The sequence below is a fragment of the Ranitomeya variabilis genome, chromosome 1 (assembly GCF_051348905.1).
Source record: "Ranitomeya variabilis isolate aRanVar5 chromosome 1, aRanVar5.hap1, whole genome shotgun sequence".
Classification (NCBI taxonomy): Eukaryota; Metazoa; Chordata; class Amphibia; order Anura; family Dendrobatidae; genus Ranitomeya; species Ranitomeya variabilis.
In genome coordinates, this window is record NC_135232.1 from 23,509,804 (window position 1) to 23,535,787 (window position 25,984).

At 44.5% G+C, this 25,984-nt stretch overlaps 1 protein-coding gene across 6 annotated transcripts in view; it reads left to right on the forward strand.

The window, feature by feature from the left end:
• The first annotated feature begins 296 nt into the window (after nucleotides 1–296).
• The window catches only part of DDX4 (DEAD-box helicase 4), an 89,290-nt gene continuing 63,602 nt past the window's right edge, over nucleotides 297–25,984 (forward strand). For 2 of the 6 annotated variants that reach the window (XM_077281390.1, XM_077281391.1), the window contains exons 1-4: nucleotides 391–534; nucleotides 14,758–14,889; nucleotides 15,283–15,322; nucleotides 17,105–17,164. In XM_077281390.1, coding sequence (XP_077137505.1) covers nucleotides 14,821–14,889; nucleotides 15,283–15,322; nucleotides 17,105–17,164 — 169 coding nt within the window. In that variant the 5' untranslated portion in view covers nucleotides 391–534; nucleotides 14,758–14,820. The other 4 variants (XM_077281385.1, XM_077281387.1, XM_077281386.1 and 1 more) reach the window with 4 other exon arrangements.

Here is a 25,984-nt window from a genome sequence, read left to right on the forward strand (position 1 = left end):
TAGATGAGAAATGAGAGCCAAATTCTGTAACTTTCACCTCAGGAAAACAGCGGTCGCTGTTCCCTGACGTGATATACACACACGGCCGTCTCATAGGAGACAATACACCTGTTATAGCAAAAAAAAAATTAAAAATAAATAAATATATATATATAGAAAAATACTTTATTCAACACATACAAAAAAAAGCATTAAGACCCCAGAGATATGTCCGCCATCATTGATCCCCCCCCCCATCACCTCAGAGCTGGAACAAGAGCGGCAGCGTTATCTACACCACGTGACACGAGTCCATCACTCGGCGGGCCGGAAAGACGCCAGGTGATTGGCTGAGGCTATTGGCGCCTTTTCTCTGGAGTCTATATAAGGTTGTACGCTGAGGCGCTCTTCGCTCTATAGGCTGCGAGTCCGGATTCGAGACGTGGTGTTGTGTGCTGCTGCGGGAAGGCGTGTGTGCTTGAGAGCCGGCGCCGCCCGCGAGGTCCCTGTGTGCCGCCTCACCCGCTGCGGAGGAGCCGCCTCGTCAGGGTTACGGTCAGTGTGAGTCACGCCGTCAGTAGGGTATCGTGATAGAACATGGCGGCCTCGGCCGGTACAGGTGCGCGGCTGGGTGGTGGCGACCTGATGGAATAGTCGCCTTATTTGTGGTGGACGCTGTTCCCCTCTATAGGTGTGACGTCACTGGACAGGTAGATTGGCCCTTGTGAGTTTGCTGTGATCGGTGGCAGCGGTCAGTTTGTATTTTAAATTTGTATTAACCCTTTTTTTGCTTTATTTTATTCCTTTTCTTCCAAGATCTGTATGTTATTTTATTTTTCCCTCCACGTGTTGGGGGCTTGTGTTTTTCTTGCTGGATGAGTTGTAGCTTTACTTACCATAGTTCATTTTCCTATATCTACAAAAAAAAAGTTAATATTCGAGGTGAAATGGTAAAAAAAAAAGTAATTCAATCATTGCGTTTTGATTTTTTTTTCTGTTCATTGTGCATTAAAAAATGAGCTGGTAACTTTCTCCAAGCCCAAGATTACAGCAGTGCAAAACTTGCTGGTTTATGTAGTATTTTAAAGGGGAAAGTCTCTTACCTGCATATATGGGGTTAATCTGCAGGTTAATGACCCCCCCCAGCCACTGATGGGAGAAAGTTAACCCCTTCACCACCTTGTAAATTTTCGTTCTATGTACCCCCCTTCTTCCCAGAGCCGCAACTTTTATTTTTGCATCAATATAGCGGTATCGGGGCTCATTATTTTGCGGTACGCGTTGTTTTTTTTACCATATATTGTACTGGAAAATATTTCACAATTTTTTATTTTTCTATTTACCATTTTCACTGTACGGTAAAACTGACCTGCCATTGTGCTTCTCCAGGTCATTATGAGTATGCAGATACCAAACATGTAAAGGTTCTTTTTTAAATATTGTTAAAAAAAAAAATTTAGTGTTTGTATGGAAAAATGACCCATTTTCAGAGATTCGTAGCGTGTTTTTTTGTGATCTGGGGCTGGATGAGGGCTCAGTTGTGTGCTGAGCTGATGTTACCATTTTAATTGCCTCTTATTGTATTTTATTGCGATGTGGTCGTGACTAAAAAAAAGGGAATTCTGCCATTAAGATTTTTTTTTTGTTAATGCGATCTACCGATCACACTAATTTACTTTATATTTTGATCAGAAATTTCTGAACGCAGAGTGATATCAAATGTTTATTTTATTTTGAATGGGGGGAAAAATGATTTGAGCTTTTGTATTTTTTAAGATTTAAAAACATTGACTACATGAGAGCACCACCACCTTTCAGGCCTCATATACAGCATAATAATTCTATAATGCTGTATATCTTCCCGCAACCTGAACTCCAAGACAAGAAAAAGACCTTTTCTTATACTGGCGTGTGCGGCGGTCTGGTCTGAGGGGTGTCTCCAGTATAAGTACTGCTGTCAGGGCAGAGAAGTGCACCTACACAGGTGTGTGATGCCAGGGACCCTGTGTGGATGGCATAGGGACATGTCAGGAGGACGACAGCATCGCTAGATTGGAGGCAGAGGTCCAAGACCAGGGACTGACCACAACGCAGGCAGGTATAATAAAAGGCCTTTTCTTGGGGGCAGATACACAGCACTATAGAATGCTGTTTATCAGGCGTAAAAGGTAGTGGGAGCTCATATCTGTCAAACCTGGTGACAGGTCCACTTTAACCCCTTCATGACCGGTTTTCGGTTTTCCGTTTCTCACTCACCTTCTTCCCAGAGCTATAACTTTTTTTTTTATTTTTCCGTCAATATGGCTATGTGAGGGATTATTTTTTTGCGGGACAGGTTTTCATTTTCAATGTCATTATTGATTTAACCTTTCGTGTACTAGAAAATGGGGGAAAAAAATTTAAAGGGGGGTCATTTAAACTTTTAGATTTTTTTATAGTTTTAAAAAACATTTTTTTTACGTTTGCCATACTTCAATAGTCTCCATAGGACACTAGAAGCTGGCACAACTTGATCGGCTCAGCTACATAGTGGCACTGTTCACATCGCCTCTATGTAACTGAGTTGCTATGAGTGCTGACCACTGTGATTGGCTGCTTCGAGACCTGGGTCCGGAGGGTATGTATGAGTTATACCTACCCCTGCCCAATCTTTGTATACACGGAGCTCCCACTAGAGGTGGCTGCAGACAGAATCTTACCATGTATCTCTGTATACAGGGAGCTCCCCCTAGTGGTGGCTGCAGACAGGATCTTATCATGTATCTCTGTATACAGGGAGCTCCCCCTAGTGGTGAATGCAGACAGGATCTTATCATGTATCTCTGTATACAGGAAGCTCCCCCTAGTGGTGACTGCAGACAGAATCTTATCATGTATCTCTGTATACAGGGAGCTCCCCCTAGTGGTGAATGCAGACAGGATCTTATCATGTATCTCTGTATACAGGGAGATCCCCCTAGTGGTGGCTGCAGACAGGATCTTATCATGTATCTCTGTATACAGAGAGCTCCCCCTAGTAGTGGCTGCAGACGGGATCTTATCATGTGTCTCTGTATACAGGGAGCTTCTCCTAGTGGTGGCTGCAGACAAAATCTTACCATGTATCTCTGTATACAGGGAGCTCCCCCTAGTGGTGGCTGCAGACGGGATCTTATCATGTCTCTGTATACAGGGAGCTCCCCCTAGTGGTGGCTGCAGACAGGATATTATCATGTATCTCTGTATACAGGGAGCTCCCCCTAGTGGTGGCTGCAGACAGGATCTTATCATGTATCTCTGTATACAGGAAGCTCTCCCTAGTGGTGGCTGCAGACAGGATCCTATCATGTATCTCTGTATACAGGGAGCACCCCCTAGTGGTGGCTGCAGACAGGATCTTATCATGTATCTCTGTATACAGGGAGCTCCCCCTAGTGGTGACTGCAGACAGGATCTTATCATGTATCTCTATATACAGGGAGCTCCCCCTAGTGGTGGCTGCAGACAGGATCTTATCATGTATCTCTGTATACAGGGAGCTCCCCCTAGTGGTGGCTGCAGACAGGATCTTATCATGTATCTCTGTATACAGGAAGCTCTCCCTAGTGGTGGCTGCAGACAGGATCTTATGTGTCTCTGTATACAAGGAGCTTCTCCTAGTGGTGGCTGCAGACAGAATCTTACCATGTATCTCTGTATACAGGGAGCTCCCCCTAGTGGTGGCTGCAGACAGAATCTTATCATGTATCTCTGTATACAGGGTGCTCCCCCTATAGCTGCAGACAGAATCTTATTGTGTATCTCTTTATTTCTATTCCCATTAAAATGTAACAATCAGCATTTGACCACTGCTCCAATCTTTCTAGTTTGAGCTGTTGAGATTAGCTGAGTTAAAGTTCTCTGCACTTCATGACAGTGAATGGAGCGGTGGCTGGGCGTGCACACTACCACGCCATTCTGAGAGATAAGTGTCATGTACTGCTGATCAGTGCGGGTCCCAGCCTTCAGACCCTCACAATCAATAAGTTATTGCCTATTATATTAAAGGGAATTCATGTTTTCACATGACCAACCCCGCTCCAAGATTTCACAATACAAATTGCATACAATATTAACCCCTTAATCCCGTATGACGTACTATCCCGTCAAGGTGACCTGGGACTTAATTCCCGGTGACGGGATAGTACGTCATACGCGATCGGCCGCGCTCACGGGGGGAGCGCGGCCGATCGCGGCCGGGTGTCAGCTGCCTATCGCAGCTGACATCCGGCACTATGTGCCAGGAGCGGTCACGGACCGCCCCCGGCACATTAACCCCCGGCACACCGCGATCAAACATGATCGCGGTGTACCGGCGGTATAGGGAAGCATCGCGCAGGGAGGGGGCTCCCTGCGGGCTTCCCTGAGACCCCCGGAGCAACGCGATGTGATCGCGTTGCTGCGAGGGTCTCCTACCTCCTTCCTGGCTGCAGGTCCCGGATCCAAGATGGCCGCGGCATCCGGGTCCTGCAGGGAAGGAGGTGGCTTACCGAGTGCCTGCTCAGAGCAGACGCTGGTAAGCCTGCACCGATGTAAGTGAGATCGGTGATCTGATAGTGTGCACAGCACTCTATCAGATCATCGATCTGTGATGTCCCCCCCCTGGGACAAAGTAAAAAAGTTAAAAAAAAATTTTTCCACATGTGTAAAAAAAAAAAAAAAATTCCTAAATAAATAATAAAAAAAAATATATATATTATTCCCATAAATACATTTCTTTATCTAAATAAAAAAACAAAACAATAAAAGTACACATATTTAGTATCGCCGCGTCCGTAACGACCCAATCTATTAAACTGCCCCACTAGTTAACCCCTTCAGTAAACACCGTAAAAAAAAAACGAGGCAAAAAAACGCTTTATTACCATACCGCCGAACAAAAAGTGGAATAACACGCGATCAAAAAGACTGATATAAATATCCATGGTACCGCTGAAAACGTCATCTTGTCCCGCAAAAAACAAGCCGCCATACAGCATCATCAGCAAAAAAATTAAAAAGTTATAGTCCTCAGAATAAAGCGATACCAAAATAATTATTTTTTCTATAAAATAGTTTTTATCGTATAAAAGCGCCAAAACATAAAAAAATGATATAAATGAGATATCGCTGTAATCGTACTGACCCGACGAATAAAACTGCTTTATCAATTTTACCAAACGCGGAACGGTATAAACGCCTCTCCCAAAAGAAATTCATGAATAGCAGGTTTTTGGTCATTCTGCCTCACAAAAATCGGAATAAAAAGTGATCAAAAACTGTCACGTGTCCGAAAATGTTACCAATAAAAACGTCAGCTCGTCCCGCAAAAAACAAGACCTCACATGACTCTGTGGAGCAAAATGTGGAAAAATTATAGGTCTCAAAATGTGGAGACGCAAAAACTTTTTTGCTATAAAAAGCGTCGCTGGTTTCACACTTGCGTTTTTGTCTGCAGCGTTTTTTGCACAAAAATATTTAACATTGAAAACGCATGCGTTTTTTTGTACGCGTTTGGTCGCGTTTTCAAACGCATGCTTTTTTTTCTGCATGCGTTCATTTTCAGAAATACAACCTGCAGTATTTTCTTGCGTTTTTAAGCACATGCGTTTGTTTGCGTTAAAAACGCATGCGTTTTTATCGGAAAAAAAAACAGAAAACACACTGAAAAGCCACCCACCACCATCAAGGTGATAAAGGGATCCTAACCCTAACTCTACCCCTAACCTCACCCCTAACCGTTTAATGAACATTTTCTGACAGTCATAGTGCCACGTATTTCAGTGCCACGTGTTTCAGTGCCACGTATTTAAGTGCCACGTATCACGTATTTCAGTGCCACGTATCACGTATTTTAGTACCACGTATTTTAGTACCACGTATTTCAGTACCACGTATTTCAGTGCCACGTATTTCAGTGCCACGTATTTCAGTGCCACGTATTTCAGTGCCACGTATCACGTATTTCAGTGCCACATGTTTCAGTGCCACGTATTTAAGTGCCACGTATCACGTATTTCAGTGCCACGTATTTCAGTGCCACGTGTTTCAGTGCCACGTGTTTCAGTGCCACGTGTTTCAGTGCCACGTGTTTCAGTGCCACGTGTTTCAGTGCCACGTGTTTCAGTGCCACGTGTTTCAGTGCCACGTGTTTCAGTGCCACGTGTTTCAGTGCCACGTGTTTCAGTGCCACGTGTTTCAGTGCCACGTGTTTCAGTGCCACGTGTTTCAGTGCCACGTGTTTCAGTGCCACGTGTTTCAGTGCCACGTGTTTCAGTGCCACGTGTTTCAGTGCCACGTGTTTCAGTGCCACGTGTTTCAGTGCCACGTGTTTCAGTGCCACGTGTTTCAGTGCCACGTGTTTCAGTGCCACGTGTTTCAGTGCCACGTGTTTCAGTGCCACGTGTTTCAGTGCCACGTGTTTCAGTGCCACGTGTTTCAGTGCCACGTGTTTCAGTGCCACGTGTTTCAGTGCCACGTGTTTCAGTGCCACGTGTTTCAGTGCCACGTGTTTCAGTGCCACGTGTTTCAGTGCCACGTGTTTCAGTGCCACGTGTTTCAGTGCCACGTGTTTCAGTGCCACGTGTTTCAGTGCCACGTTTAGGGTTAGGGTTAGGGCTAGGGTTGGAGGTAAAGTTAGGGTTGGGGCTAAAGTTAGGGTTGGGGCTAAAGTTAGGGTTGGGGTTTGGATTACATTTACGGTTTGGATTAGGGTTGGGATTAGAATTATGGGTGTGTCAGGGCTAGGGGTGTGGTTAGGGTTACCGTTGGGATTAGGGTTAGGGGTGTGTTTGGGTTAGGGTTTCAGGTAGAATTGGGGAGTTTCCACTGTCCAGGCACATCAGGGGCTCTCCAAGCGCGACATGGCGTCCAATCTCAATTCCAGCCAATTCTGCGTTGAAAAAGTAAACAGTGCTCCTTCCCTTCCGAGCTCTCCCGTGCGCCCAAAAAGGGGTTTACCCCAACATATGGGTTATCAGCGTACTCTGGACAAATTGAACAACAACTTCTGGGGTCCAAGTTCTCTTGTTATCCTTAGGAAAATAAAAATTTGGGGGGCTAAAAACCATTTTTGTGGGAAAAAAAAGATGTTATATTTTCACGGCTCTGCGTTATAAACTGTAGTGAAACACTTGGGGGTTCAAAGTTCTCACAACACATCTAGATAAGTTCCTTGGGAGGTCTAGTTTCCAATATGGGGTCACTTGTGGGGGGTTTGTACTGTTTGGGTACATCAGGGGCTCTGCAAATGCAACGTGACGGCTGCTGACCAATCCATTTAAGTCTGCATTCCAAATGGCGCTCCTTCCCTTCCGAGCTCTGTCATGTGCCCAAACAGTGGTTCCCCCCCCCACATATGGGGTATCAGCGTACTCAGGACAAATTGGAAAACAAATTTTGGGGTCCAATTTATTCTGTTACCCTTGTAAAAATACAAAGCTGGGGGCTAAAAAATCATTTTTGAGAAAAAAAAATATATATTTTCACGGCTCTGCGTTATAATCTGTAGTGAAACACTTGGGGGTTCAAAGCTCTCAAAACACATCTAGATAAGTTCCTTAGGGGGTCTACTTTCCAAAATGGTGTCACTTGTGGGGGGTTTCAATGTTTAGGCACATCAGGGGCTCTCCAAACGCAACATGGCGTCCCATCTCAATTCCAGTCAATTTTGCATTGAAAAGTCAAATGGCGCTCCTTCCCTTCCAAGCTCTGCCATGCGCCCAAACAATGGTTTACACCCACATATGGGGTATCAGCGTACTCAGGACAAATTGCACAACATTTTTTGGGGTCCAATTTCTTCTCTTACCCTTGGGAAAATAAAAAATTGGGGGCGAAAAGATCATTTTTGTGAAAAAATATGATTTTTTATTTTTACGGCTCTGCATTATAAACTTCTGTGAAGCACTTGGTGGGTCAAAGTGCTCACCACACATCAAGATAAGTTCCTTAGGGGGTCTACTTTCCAAAATGGTGTCACTTGTGGGGGGTTTCAATGTATAGGCACATCAGGGGCTCTCCAAACGCAACATGGCGTCCCATCTCAATTCCAGTCAATTTTGCATTGAAAAGTCAAATGGCGCTCCTTTCCTTCCGAGCTCTGCCATACGCCCAAACAGTCGTTTACCCCCACATATGGGGTATCAGCGTACTCAGGACAAATTGTACAACAACTTTGGGGGTCCATTTTCTCCTGTTACCCTTGGTAAAATAAAACAAATTGGAGCTGAAATAAATTTTGTGTGAAAAAAAGTTAAATGTTCATTTTTATTTAAACATTCCAAAAATTCCTGTGAAACACCTGAAGGGTTAATAAACTTCTTGAATGTGGTTTTGAGCACCTTGAGGGGTGCAGTTTTTAGAATGGTGTCACACTTGAGTATTTTCTATCATATAGACCCCTCAAAATGACTTCAAATGAGATGTGGTCCCTAAAAAAAAATGGTGTTGTAAAAATGGGAAATTGCTGGTCAACTTTTAACCCTTATAACTCCGTCACAAAAAAAAAATTTGGTTCCAAAATTGTACTGATGTAAAGTAGACATGTGGGAAATGTTACTTATTAAGTATTTTGCATGACATATGTCTGTGATTTAAGGGCATAAAAATTCAAAGTTGGAAAATTGCAAAATTTTCGCCAAATTTCAATTTTTTTCACAAATAAACGCAAGTTATATCGAATAAGTTTTACCACTAACATGAAGTACAATATGTCACGAGAAAACAATGTCAGAATCGCCAAGATCCGTCAAAGCGTTCCAGAGTTATAGCCTCATAAAGGGACAGTGGTCAGAATTGTAAAAATTGGCCCGGTCATTAACGTGCAAACCACCCTCGGGGCTTAAGGGGTTAAAAAGATCCCTTAGACCCAATGAGGCTGGTGAAGTTGCTAGAAAGCTCCATTTCAAAATGGTTATATAATCCTGATAATAAAGTGAGCAGTTAAATCCAGCAGCGTAGAGTAAGCAAACTCATAAGTCCAAGTGAAATGAGTTTGTGCCTATCCAGCCTATGTACAGTCAGAATAGGCGACTTCACATGAGCGCCAAGTTGGTGATGGGAGTATTTTAGTGCAGATGGCACGCTGCAGCTCCGGCCGGATGCCTCAGAAGAGGATACGACTGGATGAAGTAAAAATGGACCGGTCATATGGAGCGCAAGCAACCAAGTTCAGCTGGTATTAAAAAGTCTTCATTTAATATTTCCACAACGCGTTGCAACTGAATAGTTGTGTCTTCTTCAGGTGGCAGTTTTTTAATACCAGCTGAACTGTCGCTTGTGCTCCATATGACAGGTCCATTATTACTTTATCCAGCCTGACTGACAGCTGCTGCTTATACTGAGATTTCAGCATCAGGGAGCTGTCAATCAGGCACTTCAGCAGCAGAGAGGCGTGCGCTAGAGTGGCCCGTGATGCCAAGTTGCTGCCAGTCAGGGAAGGCAGCTGTGGGAAAAGTTTTAACTTTCCTAAGAATTATACGACCCTTAAAACTTGGAGTACCACAGTAAGTACACCAGCCACATCAGGTATAAGGTATCTCTTTGAAATTGTGTATTTAACTCTTGTTTTGAAATCTGGTGTCTGATCTTCTTTAAAAGGATTTTTCCAAGAATCAGATCTCCTTACCTATTACTGGCATTCGGCGCCCACTGCCCTCCATTTCTGTTTTTAACCCCTATGCGACCTCCGCTGTACTAGTACTGTGGAGGTAGCTTCCTTCCCTTTGATGTCTTGAACAGCTGACATGTGCCACAACAGCTGTGGATGGAATCGTGATCCAAGTATGGCTTTTAACTCGTTAAATGCTGCTGTCAGTCTGACAGCGGCATTTAACCCCTTTCTGACATCTGACGTACTATCTTGTCGAGGTGGGGTGGGCCCGTATGACCACCGACGGGATAGTAAGTCGTATGCGATCGGCCGCGCTCACGGGGGGAGCGCGGCCGATCGCGGGCGGGTGTCAGCTGCCTATAGCAGCTGACATCCGGCACTATGTGCCAGGAGCTGTCACGGACCGCCCCCGGCACATTAACCCCCGGCACACCGCGATCGAACATGATCGCGGTGTACCGGCGGTACAGGGAAGCATCGCGCAGGGAGGGGGGCTCCCTGCGGGCTTCCCTGAGACGATCGGTACAAGGTGATGTACTCACCTTGTACCGAGCGTCTTCTTCCTGCAGTCCCCGGATCCAAAATGGCCGCGGGGCTGCATCCGGGTCCTGCAGGGAGTACTTCCGGGTCAGGGTCCGGAGCCGGCTGCAGAGCAGCCTGCTCCGATGAAAGTAAGATCGCCCATCTGACAAGAGTGCTGTGCAAACTGTCAGATGGGCGATCTGTGATGTCCCCCCCTGGGACAAAGTAAAAAAGTTAAAAAAAAAAAATTTCCACAAGTGTAAAAAAAAAAAATAATAAAAAAAAATTCCTAAATAAAGAAAAAAAAAATATTATTCCCATAAATACATTTCTTTATCTAAAAAAAACAAAAAAACAATAAAAGTACACATATTTAGTATCGCCGCGTCCGTAATGACCCAACCTATAAAACTGTCCCACTAGTTAACCCCTTCAGTGAACACCGTAAGAAAAAAAAAAACGAACCAAAAAACAACGCTTTATTATCATACCGCCGAACAAAAAGTGGAATAACACGCGATCAAAAAGACGGATATAAATAACCATGGTACCACTGAAAACGTCATCTTGTCCTGCAAAAAACGAGCCGCCATACAGCATCATAAGCAAAAAAATAAAAAAGTTATAGTTCTCAGAATAAAGCGATGCCAAAATAATTATTTTTTCTATAAAATAGCTTTTATCGTATAAAAGCGCCAAAACATAAAAAAATGATGAGATATCGCTGTAATCGTACTAACCCGAAGAATAAAACTGCTTTATCAATTTTACCAAACGCGGAACGGTATAAACGCCTCCCCCAAAAGAAATTCATGAATAGCTGGTTTTTGGTCATTCTACCTCACAAAAATCGAAATAAAAAGTGATCAAAAACTGTCACGTGTCCGAAAATGTTACCAATAAAAACGTTAACTCGTCCCGCAAAAAACATGACCTCACATAACTCTGTGGACCAAAATATGGAAAAATTATATGTCTCAAAATGTGGTAATGCAAAAAATATTTTTTGCAATAAAAAGCGTCTTTCAGTGTGTGACGGCTGCCAATCATAAAAATCCGCTAAAAACCCGCTATAAAAGTAAATCAAACCCCCCTTCATCACCCCCTTAGTTAGCGAAAAATTTAAAAAATTTATTTATTTCCATTTTCCGGTTAGGGTTAGAGCTAGGGTTAGGGTTAGGGGTAAGATTAGAGCTAGGGTTAGGGCTAGGGTTAGAGCTAGGGTTGGGGCTAAAGTTAGGGTTGGGGCTAAAGTTAGGGTTAGGGTTGGGGCTAAAGTTAGGGTTAGGATTACATTTACGGTTGGGATTAGGGTTGGGATTAGAGTTAGGGGTGTGTCAGGGTTAGGGGTGTGGTTAGGGTTACCGTTGGGATTAGGGTTAGGGGTGTGTTTGGATTAGGGTTTCAGGTAGAATTGGGGGTTTTCCACTGTTTAGGCACATCAGGGGCTCTCCAAACGCGACATGGCGTCCGATCTCAATTCCAGCCAATTCTGCGTTAAAAAAGTAAAACAGTGCTCCTTCCCTTCCGAGCTCTCTCGTGCGCCCAAACAGGGGTTTACCCCAACATATGGGGTATCAGAGTACTCGGGACAAATTGGACAACAACTTTTGGGGTCGAAGTTCTATTGTTATCCTTGGGAAAATAAAAATTTTGGGGGCTAAAAATCATTTTTGTGGGAAAAAAAAAAAGATTTTTTATTTTCACGGCTCTGCGTTGTAAACTGTAGTGAAACACTTGGGGGTTCAAAGTTCTCACAACACATCTAGATAAGTTCCTCGGGAGGTCTAGTTTCCAATATGGGGTCACTTGTGGGGGGTTTCTACTGTTTGGGTACATCAGGGGCTCTGCAAATGCAACGTGATGCCTGCAGACCAATCCATCTAAGTCTGCATTCCAAATGGCGCTCCTTCCCTTCCGAGCTCTGCCAGACGCCCAAACAGTGGTTCCCCCCCACATATGGGGTATCAGCGTACTCAGGACAAATTGGACAACAACTTTTGGTGTCCCAATTTATCCTGTTACCATTGTGAAAATACAAAACTGGGGGCTAAAAAATAATTTTTGTGAAAAAAAAAAATAATTTTTATTTTCACGGCTCTGCGTTATAAACTGTAGTGAAACACTTGGGGGTTCAAAGCTCTCAAAACACATCTAGATAAGTTCCTTAGGGGGTCTACTTTCCAAAATGGTGTCACTTGTGGGGGGTTTCAATGTATAGGCACATCAGGGGCTCTCCAAACGCAACATGGCGTCCCATCTCAATTCCAGTCAATTTTGCATTGAAAAGTCAAATGGCGCTCCTTCCCTTCCGAGCTCTGCCATGCGCCCAAACAATGGTTTACACCCACATATGGGGTATCAGCGTACTCAGGACAAATTGGACAACAACTTTTAGGGTACAATTTATCCTGTTACCCTTGTGAAAATAAAAAATTGGGGGCGAAAAGATCATTTGTGTGAAAAAATATGATTTTTTTATTTTTACGGCTCTGCATTATAAACTTCTGTGAAGCACTTGGTGGGTCAAAGTGCTCACCACACATCAAGATAAGTTCCTTAGGGGGTCTACTTTCCAAAATGGTGTCACTTGTGGGGGGTTTCAATGTATAGGCACATCAGGGGCTCTCCAAACGCAACATGGCGTCCCATCTCAATTCCAGTCAATTTTGCATTGAAAAGTAAAATGGCACTTCTTTCCTTCCGAGCTCCGCCATGCGCCCAAACAGTGGTTTACACCCACATATGGGGTATCGGCGTACTCGGGACAAATTGTACAACAACTTTTGGGGTCCATTTTCTCCTGTTACCCTTGGTAAAATAAAACAAATTGGAGCTGAAATAAATTGTGTGTGAAAAAAAGTTAAATGTTCATTTTTATTTAAACGTTCCAAAAATTCCTGTGAAACACCTGAAGGGTTAATAAACTTCTTGAATGTGGTTTTGAGCACCTTGAGGGGTGCAGTTTTTAGAATGGTGTCACACTTGGTTATTTTCTATCATATAGACCCCTCAAAATGACTTCAAATGAGATGTGGTCCCTAAAAAAAAATGGTGTTGTAAAAATGAGAATTTTCTGGTCAACTTTTAACCCTTATAACTCCCTAACAAAAGAAAAATTTGTTTCCAAAATTGTGCTGATGTAAAGTAGACATGTGGGGAATGTTACTTAAGTATTTTGCGTGACATATATCTGTGATTTAAGGGCATAAAAATTCAAAGTTGAAAAATTGCGAAATTTTCTAAATTTTCGCCAAATTTCCATTTTTTTCACAAATAAACGCAAGTTATATCGAATAAATTTTACCACTAACATGAAGTACAATATGTCACGAGAAAACAATGTCAGAATCGCCAAGATCCGTTGAAGAGTTCCAGAGTTATAACCTCATAAAGGGACAGTGGTCAGAATTGTAAAAATTGGCCTGGTCATTAACGTGCAAACCACCCTTGGGGGTGAAGGGGTTAACGTGCGCTTCCGGCCATGGAGCCAGAGCGCCTCCCACCGGTGACCCCTGGCACATGATCGCGGGTCACCGGTGGGTTGGCATGACAACCAGAGGTCTCCTGGAGACCTCTATGGTTGTCAGTGCCGGATTGCTATGAGCGCCGCCCGGTGGTCAGCGCTTATAGCAAGTCAGCAGTTGTACTATATACAGGTGATCTGATCATCGCCTGTACGTAGCAGAGCCGATCGGGTTATGGCAGCTTCTAGTCTCCCATGGAGACTATTGAAGCATGCCAAAAAAAAAAGTTTTTAAAAAAATATACGGTAAGTTTAAATCACCCCTTTTGCCCCATTCAAAATAAAACAAGAAAAAAAACAAACATGCACATACTTGGTCCCTGCGTTCATAAACGCCTGATCTATCATTAAAAAAAGGATTAACCTGATTGTTAAACGGCGTAGCGAGAAAAAAGTCAAAACACCAGAATTACTTTTTTTTTTTGTCGCAGCAACATTTCATTAAAATGCATTAATGGGCGATCAAAAGATCGTATCTGCACCAAAATGGAATCATTAAAAAACTTCAGCTCGGCGCGAAAAAAATAAGCCCTCGCCCAACCCCAGATCACGAAAACTGGAGACGCTACGGGTATCGGAAAATGGTGCAATTTTTTTTTTTTTTTGTAACAAATTTTGGATTTTTTTTTTTTATACCTCTTAAATAAAAAAAGAATCTAGAAATGTTTGGTGTCTATGAACCTGTATTGGCCTGGAGAATCATAACGGAAGGTCAGTTTTAGCATTTTGTGAACATGGTAAAAAAGAAAAAAAAATGCAAAAAACTGTTTTGGAAATGGAATTGCACTTTTTTTGCAATTTCACCGCACTTGGAATTTTTCCCCCCGTTTGTGAGTGCATGATATGGTAAAACCAATGGTGTCGTTCAAAAGTACAACTCGTCCCGCAAAAAACAAGCCCTCACGTGGCGATATTGACTGAAAAATACAAAAGCTTAAGGCTCTGGGAAGAACGGCAGGGAAAAACAAACGCAAAAACGAAAAAGGGCAGGGTCTCTTAAGGGGGTTAATGCGTCTTCTTGGTGGTAGGAGGTGGACGCGCAGGAGAGTCTATTCCTAACTATTCTGTGTTGAGAAATATATGAATTTATCTTTAGTAAAAGTCACTTTCATCTTTGCAGGAATTTTGCCGAGAGGTCAGAACCCGATTTTGTTTTTTTCTTTGTTTTTTGAATTCTGTTAACATGGCTGAAGAAGATTGGGAAAGTGAGCTGGATAACAGTCCCGCCTGTGTCACTAATTTCGGCAGCTCGGTATGTACTACGGTCTGTGTAACGTGTCATCTGTCAATGTTCAGGCTCTGCTAGATGCTTTTACAAACCATTTACTTGAAGCATTTTTTGGTATTTGGGATCCTGGAAAATTAAATAACTGGAAAAATGGAACTAGTCTTTTTCTTGTGCTATAGATGCTAGAGTTGCTACGGTTATGACCGTAATCCGTGGCTGTAGAACAGGAGCCTCGAGAATCACCGCATCCGCTGCTCTTGTTTCGATTAGCCAGCCTGGATAGATGCTTGAATGATAACGTGATGCCAGGCCGGCTAATCAAAATTAGAGCTGAGACAAAAGTATGCCATCTTGTAAAATGAAATGTTCGTAGAGCCAATTAAGTCTATTTCTATAATATTATTTTTTCTTTTTAAGGAACCAGAATTTAAAGAAAACACTCATAGCTCCTTCTCGAGTAAGTTTAACGCTTCTGCAGCGCAACTTGTGTGTTTTAGCACTAGTGCGGAGGAAAAGTGCAGCCACTGTATCAACAAGGCTTGGGGCTCCATGCTGACCCTTGTCAAACGACATGGGTGTCGGAAAAGTCGCAGCTAGTCGAATGACTGAGCTCTGATTATTCAAGTAAAATAGACAAGTTTTCACATATTTCTTTTGAAGTCTATTACAAGTGTCTCTTGTGACCAGCGACAGAAAGTCCAACATATTTGGAAACATGCAGCACTTTAGAAAATCATTACATCTAATGTCACAATGTGTCCCTGCAATCTCCGCATTGCACAACTGTGCAGCCCTGATTCTAGATCATGTATTCTTAACAAGAGAATCTAGATCACCTTGATTGATTGCTTTTGGGCAGTGCACTTTTCCTTTGGCTCTTGCCTGATCTCCACACTTTTGCTGGGACGGTGATTTGCTGCCTTTGCACTTTCACACATCATAGTAAATAGTTGTTCAACCACTTTGACATTAAATGCTCATGTAAGTCCCTTGCAAGTTGCAGATGGATGGAGCAGGCTCAAAAGCTGTGTTTGCTGCAAACAGGACGGGTGCTTGCTGTGTCCTACAGTCAGCACCTACTGTCGCTGCATGCTCCTGTCACCATGGCAGCTCAGCTGTCTTCATTGGAGATTTTCACTACATATGGCTGTACTAGAATAATGCAATATACACTACAAACAAGCACAGGTTTAAGACCCAGCAGAGTAAAAAAATTATAAAAAAAAAAAAATAATAATTGGTCTTTTCCAAAAATAAAGAATTTAAAATAAAAAAGTAATGTTATTGCGTCCGAAAAATTCTTATGAAAATCAAAAAGTAACCCAAACACCATAAAAAATAGACTGTGGTGCATTTCACCTTCCTAAAAAAATTCAATGAGTCATATGGACTCCAGAACGGTAACAATAAAACGTACTGTTCAGTGCACACAAAAAATCAAGGCCTTGTAAAACTTGGCTCCATTGATGAAAAAAAATATATATATCTTTCTCGATCCATACTTTTATATATAAATATATATATGTATTTAAAAAAAAAATTATATATATATATATATATATATATATATATATATATATATATATCTATGTATACATATATATATATACACAAAAAAATCCTGTATAAGTTTGGTATTGTCGTTATTAAAATAACTGGTGAATCACGTTGCCTATTTATTTTTACTATTTTACGCCGTAAATTAGCATTTTTTTTTATGCCATGCTTTTTCATTTCATTCTCTGATGTGGCACAATAAATGTCATTAAAAACGACGACTTGTCCCACACTAAAAAACAAGTTGTGATACAACCATGTAGTTGTAAAATTAGATTACTTATGGAAGATAAAAGAAAGTGTCGATGTTCTCAATGTTTGGAGCCGCGTGGGTTGATTAACGCCACCAATGAGGCATTTATAGCAGAGCCCCTTGCAGTGTCCTAAATGTACATGATGGGGCAGCACCACATTTTTACTGTAATATCCCCATATCAATTATAAAATCCAATAACATCTGGTAATCATTTCTTTGCTCTGATGTGTGGTGGTGGATTATATGGTACAGGGTTGTCTTTCCTTTGGATGGATATATATATATATATATATATATATATATATATATATTTTATTTTTTTTTTATTTTTTTTTTCACTTTTTTTGTGTGCGGTTGTAACATTTGGGTCTTCCTGGTTTGAGCCTGACGTTTCTCTAGATTTGTGAATTAACTTTTCAATTTTAGCAAATCGTGATTTCAACAAAAACTTTCAATCAACCGACCAAGGCTTTGGAAGCCAAAAAGGTAATGAACATTTGTTTTTTGGTTAAAAAAAACAAACAAAAAAAACACAAATTATAGTTTTGCACCAGTAAAAACATTGTAACCAATATTAGCTAGAAAAAGGGTTTCTTTCCAAAGGCCTTTTATGTAGTATGACTAGATGTGCCAAACACGTGGTCACATGTGCATTCAGTTACCGCAGATATTAGACTTTGCGTCTTAATTTTGTCTCCTGGGCATACCAATATTTGATGCTAGGAACTTAAAGGGAACCTGTCACCCCCAAAATCAAAGGTGAGCTAAACCACCGGCTTATCTACAGCATTCTGTAATGCTGTAGATAAGCCCCCGATGTATCCTGAAAGACGAGAAAAAGAGGTTAGATTATACTCACCCAAGGGCGGTTTGATCCGATGGGCGTCGCAGTCCGGTGCCTCCCATCTTCATAGGATGACATCCTCTTCTTGTCTTCACGCTCCGGCGCAGGTGTACTTTGTCTGCCCTGTTGAGGGCAGAGCAAAGTACTGCAGTGCGCAGGCGCCGGGAAAGGTCAGAGAGGCCTGGTGCCTGCGTACTGCAGTACTTTGCCCTCAACAGGACAGACAAAGTACGTCGGAGCCGCAGCGTGAAGACAAGAAGAAAATGTCATCGTAAGAAGATGGGAGGCCCCGGACCGTGACGCCCATCGGACCAGACTGCAGCGGGACCGCCCCTGGGTGAGTATAATCTCAACTCTTTTTCTCACCTTTCAGGATACATCGGGGGCTTATCTACAGCATTACAGAATGCTGTAGATAAGCCCCTGATACCGGTGGGCTTAACTCGCCTTCGATTTTGGGGGTGACAGGTTCCCTTTAAAAGGTGACGTCTCAAGTTATACCTTCTGGAGCACACCGCTACCCAGCTTTGAGTACCAGGAGCCCCACTTTGACGTTTGTTTGTCCCTTTACTGGCTATTGTGACATAAGAGGATACTTAACATAAAAGCCTCCCCAGCAAGCTACACCAAGTTACTTTTAATGAGAAAACAATAGGAGAAACATAAGGGAAAAAACAAACAAACGAGTACAACTAGAAGAGTCTCTGCGGTGTCCCTCAATGAAGCCTGCAAGAAAGGTATTTTATGATAAATACCAAAAATCCTCTTAGACGCCTCAATGGTGAAACACTGGAAGTTATGGGCTGTTCCAAAGGTAATGGATAGTAAGGCAGATCCCTCAGGACTAACCCGAGTTAACTGCCGCTTGCAGCGCCCTTCGACCCATTGTTGCATCAGCTTAAGCAAAGGTATAAACTTTTAAAATTTTAAGAATGTATGGATGAAGGAACAGAAGCATTAACTCCCCCTCTGCAGTATACACCCCCAGTCTGCCCAGTAATGACCCAGTCTTGCTTAGTGTCTGTAGGAGGCACTTGGGTCTGTTTTCAGACCCCAACGTTTGTTTTTTTTATTTTTATTTTCTGTATATTTTTATTTTTTAATTAACGGAGTGAAGGGGGCAACGGATTCCTTTCTAGTGTCCGCTCTCCCCCGAACCATCAACAGGCGAGCACGGCGAGTATACCTCCCCGTCCTCTCCTGCGACAACTGGGGCACGCCTAATCTATGCTAGGGCGACTGTTCCTATACGGTCCCGACCCCCCCTGTAAGATGGCGAGCACATAGAGTATTGACTCTTATGTACATCTCCCGCGCTCCACCGCAATCAAGCCCTCACCTGATGGCGTCATGTAGTCCCCACAGTAGCTGTAAGTCCCCCGCGGCAGGCACATATGAAGATGGACGGAGGCTCTCCATCCCCCGCAAAGGGAGGATCGATTGAGCTTATTCCCTCACAATGGAGGCTGCATCTCTGCTCGGTGGCGGTAAGTAGTTTCCTTCCTCACGCTGTCTGCGTGGGAAGGTGCGGTCCTGGTCCCCGGGGAGTGGTGCTGCTGGCTGAATGCCAGCGTCGATCATTCGGCGCTACGTCGCGGCCTGCCGGCAGGCTCTATAAATTTAGTCCCCGGCTTTTTCAGCCAGACTAGGCCGCAGTTGAAATCCACGCCCACCACCGGAGCCGGAGCCCCGCCCACTACTCAGACGCTTCTCGCTCTGAACGAGAAGCGCCCTGCAAATCTTGGGAGCCATCTTGGGACTCCACTTCTGCGGGGAATTCGGCCGAAAACGCTAGCCTAACTACTCGGAAGGCGCAATCTTCTCTCTTCCTCCCTGGGGACACAGGTACAGGACCGTGGGTAAGCTGCTAAACTCTATAGGAAAAAGCGTAACCCCTTCTCTGCACCCATAGCCCTGCTCTCACAGTTTATTGGAGAGAATAGACATACACTATGTCTCAATCTAAGGAGGCAAAAAAGAGCAATAAAAAGCACGCTGTATTTTTTATTTCATGTGCCACTTGCAATTCTGCTTTGCCACGTGCCCACAATACTCCTTTGTGTCCTTACTGTGACCCAGCCTGTGCGCAGCCGCCTTCTGCCTCCATCTCCAATGTCCCCGCCGAGCCTAACCCTCTGAGTGGGCCTCTTCCTTGTCGCGATCCGTGGATGCTTTGGCCAAGGCATTGGACTTTTTCCGGGGATCATCCCTAAGTCCATCTTTCGCTGCTACCTGGGTGGCTAAGGCAGTGGTCGCCTGGGCAGAGGTGTTAACCTCTACCGTCCATAACAGTAATCTCCCCCCAGAAGCGGCCAGACTCGCTAACCAGATGGCTCAGGCCGGAGACTTCGTAGTTAATGCTTCCATAGATGCGGCTAATTGCGCAGCGCAAGCAGCTGCAAACGCTGTTTCCGTCAGGAGGGCTTTGTGGCTCCGGGATTGGCGAGCAGATTCTGCTTCTAAAAAGTTGCCTTTACCTTACCAAGCTGGTCATTTATTTGGAGAGAAACTAGACCAAATCATTTCCGACGCTACCGGAGGGAAGAGTAAATTTCTTCCTCAGAAAAAACCTACCCGGCCCTTTTGGAATCAACAACAGTTGCGGTTCCGGTCCTTTCGTAACAACTCCAATTGGTCATCCACTTCCTTTACTCCCGGTTTGGGACGGCAGGGAGACAGAAATTCCCAGGTCTCATACAGACCTAACCGTTCCTGGAAACTCAGACCTTCTGGCCCTAAGGCATCCGCACCCCTTAAACCTTCTACACAATGACTCGTCGACGTGTCCGGCGGACACCGACAAAGTAGGTGGGCGTCTTTTCCCATTCCCCCCTCACGCTTCTTCCAGTCCTCTCCCCCCAAAATCAAGAGCATCAGATCTTCTTCAGGCCATACAGGCGCTTCGAAGGGACGGTATCATTGTTCCGGTCCCTCGAGACCAAAGGTTCAGGGGGTTTTACTCGAACCTATTCGTGGTCCCAAAGAAGGACGGGACTCTATGGCCCATACTGGACCTCAAGCTGTTAAACAAGTTCGTACGGGTTCGACACTTCAGGATGGACTCGCTCCGTTCCGTTGTCGCGTCCCTGGAAAAAGGAGAGTTCCTAGCATCCATAGACATCAAGGATGCTTATCTCCACATCCCGATTTTTCCCTCTCATCAGCAGTTCCTGCGCTTCGCAGTCCGGGACGAACACTTCCAGTTTGTGGCCTTGCCCTTCGGCCTCGCCACCGCCCCCAGTGTTTTCACGAAGATCATGGCAGCTGTCATGGCCATTCTTCACGCTCGGGGAGTGGTAGTTCTTCCGTATCTGAACGACCTATTAATCAAGGGTCCATCCCATTCTGCCTGCGAGGAGTCTGTAAGTATCACCGTGGATTCTCTTTCTCGCCTGGGCTGGAAAATCAACTTGGAGAAATCATCTCCAGTGCCGGCTCAACAAATCTTCCTGGGCATGATCCTGGACTCTTCCCGCGGGTTAGTCATTCTCCCTCCAGAGAAGGTCTTGTCCTTACAACATGGAGTGCACAAGCTCTCCCACCCAGTCCCTCACTCCATTCGCTTTACTATGCGCATCACTCGGGAAAATGGTTGTGGCGATAGAAGCCGTTCCGTTTGCGCAGTTCCCTCTCCATCCCCTGCAACAGGCGCTGCTGTTAACCTGGGACAGGAGTCCGTTCTCCCTCGACCGTCATTTTCGCCTGTCCCCACAGGTCAGGCAGACCCTCAGGTGGATGATGATAGCTTCTCTAAACCATGGGAAATCCTTCCTCCCGGTGCGCTGGTTAGTGGTGACCACCGATGCCTGCCTTTTGGGCTGGGGCGCAGTTTTCAATCACCACACATGGCAGTGGGTCGTTGGTCCACACGAGAGTCGCATCTCCCAATCAATGTCTTGGAAATTCGAGCGATCACACTTGCCTTACCCAATTTTCACCACCTTCTCGCAGGCCATCCCATCAGGATCCAATCCGACAACACCACAGCGGTGGCGTATATCAACCGGCAAGGGGGAACCCGCAGCAGGGCGGCCATGCGCGAAGTCACTCACATTCTACGCTGGGCCGAAACCAATCATTTGCTCATCTCGGCGATCCACATACCGGGTGTGGGAAATTGGGCGACGGACTTCCTCAATCGCCGTCTTGCCTCGGGCGAGTGGTCCCTCCACCCTGAAGTCTTCCAGCAGATTTGTCTTCGCTGGGGGACGCCGGATGTGGATCTCATGGCCTGAAGGCTAAACAACCAGGTTCCCCAGTTCATTGCTCGATCCCGCGAACCTTGCGCCATCGGATCAGATGCTCTGATTCTGTCGTGGCATCGGTTCCAACTGCCGTACATCTTTCCTCCTCCTCTTCCCCTGCTCCCGAGGGTCATCAAGAAAGGGCAGAGGGGAGACCGGTGATCCTTGTCGCGCCGGACTGGCCGCGCCGAGCATGGTACTTGGAACTCATCCAAATGGTCGCCGACGTCCCCTGGCGGCTTCCAGATCGCATGGATCTTCTCTCACAGGGCCCGATAAGCCACCAGAACTCCGGGGCCCTGTCTTTGACGGTGTGGCCGTTGAATCCTGGATTTTATCCCAAGCCGGATTCTCTCCAGGGGTGTCTTCTACCATGATTAGTGCTAGGATACCCGCATCCATGCGCACTTATCATCACACCTGGCGGACTTTCTTCTCATGGTGCAATGCGCATGGACGTTCCCTCTGGTGTTTTCCATTCCGTCCATTCTGGAGTTCAAGGGACAAGTGTCCGCATTGTCCGTTCTATTCCAACGAAAGATTGCTTCCAGACTGCAGGTTAAGACGTTCATCCAAGGAGTCTCCCGGGTGGCCCCTCCCTATAGAATGCCATTTGCTTCATGGGATCTGAACTTGGTTCTCGGAGTTCTTCAGGAGCCCCCTTTCGATCCATTGCAGGACATCTCTCTGACCTTCCTTTCATGGAAGGTGGTCATTCTAGTGGTGATTACGTCAAACAGGCGAGTCTGAGTTGGCGGCTCTCTCCTGCCCCCACCCCCTTTTCTGATTTTTCACCCAGACAAGGCAGTTTTGAGGACTTCTCCCTCTTTCCTGCCTAAAGTCATCTCCTCCTTCCACCTAAATGAGGACATTGTCTTGCCGTCATTCTGTCTGGCACCAACCCATCGTATCGAGAAAGCTCTCCATACTCTTGATGTAGTTAGGGCTCTTCGGCGGTACATATCTTGGACAGCTCCCTTCCGTAAGTCGGACGTCCTCTTCGCGCTTCCGGAGGGACATAGGAAAGGTCTAGCCGCCTCGAAGGCCACTCTAGCCAAGTGGATTTGCTCAACTATCCAGGAATCCTACAGCGTCAGGAACACTCCTGTTCCATCAGGGATTAAGGTGCATTCAACTCAGTCGGTGCCTCTTGGACCATTCAGCACCAGGTGTCAGCACAACAGCTTTGCAAAGCTGTGACTTGGTCCTGTCGGGGTCGTAAAACGACAATTACCCTTCCTTCACCAGTCATTCCCAATTAATATGTGTGCAGGGCATCTGGTACCGGATAAGAATAAATCAGACAGGTAGCTGGTTCAAACTTAGTTAATGCCCCGTGCATCCACACATGTCTGCAGCGGTCACACCAACTGGCTTTATTCTAAAATACACAATACTATATTGAGTGTTAGGGGAAGGCGTGCATTAGGCGGGGTTTAAGCTAGCATCCAATCTTTCTGATTTGTTCTGACGTCTTCTGGTGAATCCTCCCTTTCTTCACATTCCTGAGTTTCGATTCTGAAGAAATGAATCATCCCTCCAGACACAAACCAGAAACGAAACTGAACCCTGGCGGCCATCTTTAAATACAATTACATTTGCATTAACTAGCAGATAGGAAAAACTTATTGTTTCACAGTATAAAAGTATAGCAGTACAAAGAGAGTATAAAGATTTATATAAAAGTACAAAGGTATATAAGAAAATACATTTTCACCTTGACAATCCCCCCTAAACACTAAGTTTTTCCCTTAAAGAAGGATCCTTCGAGACTGTCCATGTGATGGGAAAAGGGGAGGTGGATTTCTTCATCCAGACACCTCAGAAACTCTCCCCTAGCGAGAGGCCTCCAGGCAGCTGAACCCTTCACTAACTTCACATGGAGTTCTCCCACTGTCCCTAAACTAAATCTCTTAGCATCATCTGAGAATGGGGGGTTTTGTCTACTCTCTTGAGGGGGAATGTACTTCGGGATCTCCCCTGGATCAGTACCATTGTACTCTGGTGGGTCTTCTTGATTGAGGACGGTGCCAGTCGGAGTTGCTTTGGCAATAACCTTTTTGTACAAAGAATAACACAACAGAAAATTATCGATCCAATTATAAGGAGGGCAATTAGTACTAAACAAACTTATTGAAGGAATCTCTTGATCCCACCTAACCAACTGGAGAAGAAAGATGTGTCTGCTCCAGCATACATGACACGTCGTCTTATTGTCCTAATTTGTTCAACTTCTTTAGAAACCTTCAGGTCTTTCGGATCTACATTTTGCCATTAAGGTCTGGCTGTCTATATTTCGTCTCGTATGTCTTTTGGTCATACCGTCAATGAATGTATTTACCGATACTCTAACATCAAGTGGGTTTATGGGACTGTTTTCCATGTCTTCCCATTTCAGCTGTAACCGTCCAAAGTATAGCTCTACACTCTCTCCTTTGTCACATCTGTAGAAAATCTTAATTTGCGTCTTAGCACGTCACCTGTTTTTGTGCTCACCAACTCCCTAGGCCTGCCTAGGTGGATTTATACGTCCATCATATGGTCTTTATCTGAAAAATGGGAAAGGTTGGTTCTCAGGGTCAGCCAATTGTTTTTGCATAACTAACTAGTCAGAGGGCCTCCAGGGATAATACTCCTGTATCTGTCTTACCCTACCTGATGTGGTTGGTTCTCTGGTGGTGGGGGCGACATGACATGCTGGTCTACAGCTCCTTCCCAAAAGGATTACTGTCAGCCTACTCCTAAAAGTTAATGTCCCCACTATCCACCAACCACAATCCTGTGTCAGCTTCTTATGTCACTACATGTGATCTTGTCTGGACAGGATTCAGTGTAATTCTCTTAGGTCGGGTTGCAGCACGGGTCATACAAGTGTTAGGGCCCAAATCCTCAACTATACCCTAAAAGGCATCACAGCTATAATTGACAAATCTTTGTTCACTGTAATATATATATTTGATCCATTCAACATTTTTATTAATCTGCACTTGTGGGATTGTAGAAGCAATGCCAGCATAGATCTGGTTCTGGGCTTTAAACTGGTCAGGCACCCCCCTTGGCACTCCAATGGCATCAATATATACCAGTGGATCTTCTTCATAACTCATATAGAGCTGGTCAAAACTTCTCCTCTTTCTGGTAGGTTCATCAGGTATCTTTGGTGTACATATATTGTGTATGTTTGATTAGCAAATCAGTATCTAGAGAACTGTTCCCTTTGCAGAAACCTGTCTCGAAGATCCCTACTAGTGTACCTGTGGTGTCGTGGGAATTATAGCAGGTGTAATTGTCCGCTAATACGATTACTTCTCCTGGGACCTTTAGTTTAGGTTCCTTATGAAATAGTGGGACATAATCTGGGCAATCAGTGGGCTTCAAACCTTTCAACAAATTCATGACACAGGCAGTGGTGTTGTCATCAGGAAAAAGTAATGCATGTGTGTAGAGATGTGTATTCGCAGCAGCACAAGCAATACATCCTACAGAGATATTCTGGACTCTTACATTGTATCTCACCCATTCTAACCATAGGTTTTTCCTTGGGGCTGTTTGTGTTTCTATGGAGAAAACTTCTCGCCAACTGAGACCTGGAATGGGGATCACTTCATTAACTACATTTTGCAAACGCTCACCTGGGCCTGTCTTAGCTGTACTGGTAACAGGGGCTTTGGTTGGTCTGAAGCTAATATCCTGGAGCTGTATATGGCCTAAATTCCCATGGTATTCACTACTAAATACATAATTATAATGCCTTCCCAGTACAAATGTCTGCAGGTCAGCAGATTGGGGGCTTTCAAGATTTAGGAGGAGGGGGTGACAACTTTTACCCCATTTACAGCCCCTAAGTGGTTGCAGAAGGGCTGTTAGATGCATTCTCTCACGAAGACTCCTACCCGTCCCATCCTTGGGAACATGGCTTCGCTAGGTTTATATCCCCAATCATCTCCCGTATTCCAGGCAGCATCTGTCCAATAATAACAATTATTGTTGTCATTTCTGGTAACACATATATATAAACTGGATAGTTCCCTCTACTATCCGTTCAGTCTCAAGGCACTTGACTACATCACAGAAATCAAATCGCCAGATATTTGCCGGGGCTGTCCGGTTTCCCCAGAGAATAGTGGGACTAGAATTCTTATATTTACAATAGGGGCCGAAGAGGTAGGGGCGAGGACAGCCCTCAGTTCCAGGATCAAAAACAACAGCAACATTTCC